At 38.5% G+C, this 6039-nt stretch overlaps 1 protein-coding gene across 1 annotated transcript; it reads left to right on the forward strand.

The window, feature by feature from the left end:
* Positions 1 to 486: 486 nt before the first annotated feature.
* LOC103264230 (keratin-associated protein 26-1) lies at positions 487 to 1131 on the forward strand. The gene has a single exon (XM_008061873.1). The coding sequence runs from the start codon at positions 487 to 489 to the stop codon at positions 1129 to 1131; it is 645 nt and encodes a 214-aa protein (XP_008060064.1).
* Positions 1132 to 6039: the final 4908 nt, after the last annotated feature.

Genomic DNA, 6039 nt, shown 5'->3' on the forward strand with positions numbered 1-6039 from the left:
CTTCCAAGTTACTTACTTTTGGCAATTTCCAAAAAAGAATAGAATTTCCTTTCAAAGAGAGATAATTCGCTACTGTTTCAAAGAAGTTTGCTACAACTTTTAGAGATGATTTCAAGAGAGGAATTTTAAGGATGTTTGTGCAGTGGTGGCTACAATTTGAATAAATGCCTAACTTTCAAAAGCGTCTGTTTTGGTTGGATAATTTAAGGAGAGATCCTATTAAAATTCAGTCACACTGCCTTACAAATATACTTTATCAATGGAAGGCATTGCAAGGAATAACTAATTTTATGGGAAGTGGAAGCATCACTTCCCGGGCTATAATAAAGAGTTCTGATGCAGCTTCATATAATAAGGAGGAAGAGTCTGTTTACAGAAGCACCACCTTCTAGGGATATATAAAGGGTCAAGTCAAATGAGGGGCAGAATCAAACTTGAGGCTCAAGCTTCTTTCCCTCAACAACAGCCTGCTCTCAAAACCTCGGTATGTCTTGCCCTAACTACTGCTCTGGAAACAACAGCTCAGGCTCCCTCAGAAACTCCTGCCATATTCCTTTCACCACCTCCGTTGCCCTCTGCTCTACCAATGTGAGCTGTGGAGATGTCCTCTGTTTACCCAGTAGCTGTCAAGACCGCACCTGGCTCACGGACAACTGCCAAGAGTCCTGCGGTGAGCCAACCAGCTGCCAGCCAACCAACTGTGAGACCGGCAACCTTGAAAACTCTTGCTGTTCTTCTGCTTACTATGTTCCCAGACCCTGCCAAGGAACCCATTTTCTTCCTGCTTCTTCCTTCATCTCCAGCTCCTGCCTTCCGGTATCCTATAGACCTCAGAACTACGTGTCCAGCAGCTGTCGTCCACTGGGCCCCCTGCTCAATAGCTGCCAGCCCATAGGAGGCTGTGTGTCTGGTGTCTATCGCCCACAAACCTGCTTATCCAACATCTGCCAACCCCAGAGCCTCCTCACTTATGGATGCCGACCCTTGGGTTGCTTGGCCTATGGTCCCCAAACACTTCATGTTGTGTCCAGCAGACTTAGACCTCTGGGGCCTCTGTCCAGTGGTTGCCAACCTTCTACCCATGTCTTCAACACGTGTCATCCATCTTGCTCTGCATTGGGTGGCCAGTAGTTTCCTTGTTCCAGTGAATAATTACGCTGTGGACCCAGGGCAAAAATTCGAACTACAAGGACTTTTGTTTCTTCCCTAGTAGTGACTGCTTTTTCTTATTTTTACTGTGTCTGGTCTAATGTCAGCTGCTTTTCTGATGTTTTAATCTCCTTTTTCATCTTTCCTTGACATAAAATATTGGTACAATGTTTGTCAATGTTGCTGTGGTGTGGGAAAAAATGTATTTGCTTCATACTCTAATAAATGGGATTAAGTCAGAATTGACAAATTGGGTTTGTTGGTTTGTCTTTCATTACTTCATTTTAGCACAGAAATGGATACCCTTAACTGCCTGCAAAATAAGTGAGTAGGACAGGTGACTCAACTGTTCTTATCTGACAGTAGGGGAGTTATTTGGCGGTTTATTCCTCTAGCTGCTAGCCCAGGAGGTTGAGACTGTAGTGTGCTATAATCAGTCACTGTATGCCAGTCTGGGTGACAAAGCAAGACCCTATCTCAAAATAAATATATATATAGACATATGTATTTATATATATACACACGCACATATATATATATAACATATGCTATATATAATGCAAACACTAAACTCTTGCAATCCTGACTTACATGTAGCACCCCAAATATATGCTTTTTGCAATCATCTACCCTTTTTCATATGTCATAATCAAAGCTAGGATGCCCCTTTTGCTCTAACTACCTTGAAAACTCATACTCATACATTCTAAGTTCATTTATTAACCTGTTGACTTATTCAGCAAAATATTTACTGTTTGCTTAATATATACCAAGCCACCATGTGCCAAGCACAAGAGATATTGAGGTGAGCAAGATAGTCCTGAATTATCACAGAGTTTGCTAGAAGTCATTTGCTATGGGACATTTCTCAATTAAGGATACATTGTCCCCCCCATACTCAGCACAAAATGTGTGAGGGTATACAACTTATACATTAAACCCGCCTGGGCAGCGAGACCTCATCTCTACAATAAATCAAAAAATCAGCCGGGCGTGGTAGCGCACACCTGTAATTCCGGCTACTCAGAAGACTGAAATGGAAGGATCGCCGGAGCCCTGCAGGTCGAGGCTGCGGTGGCCGGGAGCGGCCACTGCACTCCAGTCTGGGCGACAGAGTGAGACTCCAACTCAAAAAAAAAAACAAAAACCAATGTGTAAACACATAAATGTTTACCCTTTTTTGAAGAATTGGGATGTCTAGAAACTATATCAATGTGCAAGAAAGACAGTGATTGCTAGAAGCTAATAGTTATTCCCTTTAGACAAGGAATATGCCTTTGGTTCTCAATCTCCATTTTGCCCTGTAGACTTTCTAACACTGAAGCAGAATGCCAGTTCCTCTTATCATCGTGATCATGCTGCTGTTTTAAAATCTAGTCTCGTTCATTCTTTTGTCTTATCCACTTGCTCTCCTGAATATTGTGAGTTTGAAAAGGTTATTTGTTGAAACCTTTCCCAGGCCTTGTTTTTGTCCCTTACCTTAAGCACACCTTGAGTCAGCCTGACTTTTCTCTTATACATCTTTGTTAATCTTGCTAGACTGTTTGTGTTTGACACCATTTTTTAATGAGATCTTAGCTGAAATATAGCACATACACCAATTTGTGCATAAGCCAACAGTCACAAATGGAGTCATTATTTTGACTTTTAAACCATATATTCTTAGTTTTGTCTACTCTTAAACTTTAAAGTGAAATTGTAGGGTATTTTTATTTATTTGCCTCTTGTCTTCTAAATATTATATTTGTAAGATTTTTCCATCTTGCCATGTGTACCAGTAGTCTGTTTATTTTCCTTGATGTGTAATATTCAGGGTATTAAAACACTAACATGTATTTAGACATTCTTTTGTTGATGAGGATTTGGGCTGTTTCCAATTTGAATTTATTAGTAATAATGTATTGCATATTACCATATTCTTGTACTATATTTTTATACACAAATGGAGATATTTCTGCTGGTCAATATATTTAAGACTGGAATTAGATTACAGCGAATGGGCCTGTTAAGCTCTATTTTATACCATGGCAAAATTATGTCATGCAGTTATGCCAATATTGACTTCTACTATCAGTATATGAGAATTTCAACTGTTCTACATCCTTACTAACACTTCCAGTTGTCAATGTATTTAGGTTTAGCCATTCTAATGAGTATGTAATTATCCTGATGGTTCATTGGATTAAGCACTTTTTAATGTTTCTTGTCTATTTAAATATTCTTCTTTGTGAAGTAACACCCATATCCTTTGTCCATGTTTTTAGTTGGTTTGTCCTTAAGAATGAAAGACTTTTTTATATAGTCTAGATATTAATTCTTTATTAGTTATATGTTTTTGAATCACATATTCCATACCATTTAATATCTTTTCACTCCCTTAATGGTGTATTTATATTAATAAAATTTAGTTTGATTTATTGATCTTTATTTATGAGTAGTATTTTTCTTATTTTTAAAAAACTTTGTTTATCCTAAAGTAATAAAGATGTTAACTTTAGAAATGCTTTGGTTTTACTTTCAATATTTAAATATACCATCAATGTAACATTGATATGTGTGTTCGTGTGTGTGAGTATATGTGTGCGGTGTGAGGTAGGGGGTCAAAATTTCAGTTGAATCAGTATCATCTTCTACAAAACCCTTATTTTCCTACTACTCTGCAGTTTAATGCACTCCTTTTTCATAAATAAAGTATCTTTATATATGAGTAGGTTTATTTCTAGACTCTATTCAGTTCTATTAACTATTTGTCTATCCTTACTTCACTATCATGCTTTATTTATTTTTATTTTTCTAAATTTGCATTTACAAATTCTCCCATCTTTGAGCCTTTGAAGGTTGCCTTTGTTACAGTACATGACTAGGCACTCTGTAAATGTTTATTGATTTGGATCACAGTAAATTACATTTTGATTGGATGGCTGTGGAAGCTAGGTAAAGTGATATTAAGATTTATAATATAATAGTGCTGATGAGAAATTCCACCTTTTCTTTTCCTTTGGAATTTTATTCTTGCTATCTTTCTTGAGGCCGGATGGAAATAAGTGTTCACTTCTCATCTCCTCTGAGTTCAGAAATTTAAGAGCTGGGATTTCAGGGAAATTTTGTATCCAATATCCCATGACTAGAAAAGAACTGATAATTATCTGTTGCAAGCAGTGTCAGATTTCTTATTTATTAACTCAATTACCTTAATATCCAGCAGTATTTATAATTGTCCCTAACTTAGCTAAGATCATACAGATTATATATTACTGATCTGGAATTCACTTCCACGTTTTCTCAAAGCCCATATTTCTCCAATAAACTACATTATAATTATAATATAAAAATTTGTTTATTTGGGCCAATTAATTACAGGGCAATATATTAGCTGATCTGGGGAGCTTCTAGTTTTATAGTTTTCTTTCCTATGAGCACAATAAATGATGGCTTGATCTTTAAGGTCCTTTTATAAAAATGTTAAATATTCTTTATTAATATTCAAGTACCATCATATTCTTATGATTAACCTTCTGGACATAGTAATTTTTAAACTGGATTTTTTGAAAACTGACTTCTACCTTTTTTGTTTCACCTATTCCATGTTTCCCTTTGAGGATTCCTTCATCCAAGAAAATAACAACAAAAAAAGTTGCTCAGGGTGAGATTGGGTGAATAGGGAGGATGGGGCGTGAGGGTCATGCCACTTTTTGATCAAAAACTGCAGCATACTCAGGGTATTGTGAGCATGAGGACTTGTAAATCACCCATCAGGAGATGGAAAAATGCAATGAAAGAATCTAAAAAAAAAAAAAAATTCACTGAAGTTGAATGCAGCCTCTCACAACACTAGCTGGTACACTGATGGCTATGGGCTCCTAGAACACTTACCTAGTGGGGAAAGCCTGTACTACAAGGAGCCCACTCTCCAAAAATTAATTCTGTCTCATGGGGGAGGGTAACCCTGGTACAACACAACAGACTCAACAAAAAAGTTAAAAGACCTACAAAATGGCAATAAAAATACAGTCTCTATAGAAAAAGTAAACATCAAAATCAGACTCAAATCTGCCATTGATGTTGGAATTATCTAACAGGAATTTAACATAACTCTATTAATATGTTCAAACCTTTAATGAGAAAGTAGATAACATATAAAAACAGATGGTCAATGCAAGCAGAGAGATAAAAACTTAAAGTACTTTAAAATACTAGAAATACACACACACACACACACACACACACACACACACACACACACAAACCTGCAACATAAATGATGAACTCTTTCAGTGGTCTCATTGAGAGACTAGATATGGTCAAGGACTAAATAAGGAACATGAAAATATGCCAATAGAAACTTCCCTTCAGCTCTGGTCTCCAGCCTGTGCCCTCTGCTCTCAGCACAGGCTGATAAGGTTGCTCTCAGCCTGGATCAGATGCCCCAGGCCTACTGTGGGAGGAGGGTGGATCAGATCTGGACTCACTCGACTTGCTGCCTGTCCAGTCTCCCACTCAGAGCTGATATGTCTGTGTCTGATCCAGTGTGGGGGAGGGGTATCTGTTTCTCTGAGTTTGATGAGATTATTTTAGGGACCAAGTTGGAAGCTAGGTGGAGCTGGCCAGGGCAATGGAGGTCTCTGCCTGGTCCAGGGACAGAGAGAATGGCTGCAATGTTTCCCCATGGGGGGTGGGGCTCCTCTTCAGCTCTCCCTATCTTCTCTCTCTACGGGATGCGGGCTCCAGCCGCTTTGCTGTCACAGGTGATGGTGTGGGCCAGGCAACAGGTGGTGAGAATCAGCTGTATTAGGCAGGCTCTTCTCAGGAGAGTCTCATGAATGGCGGATGATGCTGTGCGCCAGCAGTTCCAGTTTCAGGATGGTGGCGGATTGCAGTCACCTCCAGAAG

The sequence above is a fragment of the Carlito syrichta genome, unplaced genomic scaffold, assembly GCF_000164805.1.
Source record: "Carlito syrichta isolate Samal-C Ts95f unplaced genomic scaffold, Tarsius_syrichta-2.0.1 Scaffold305632, whole genome shotgun sequence".
Lineage (NCBI taxonomy): Eukaryota > Metazoa > Chordata > Mammalia > Primates > Tarsiidae > Carlito > Carlito syrichta.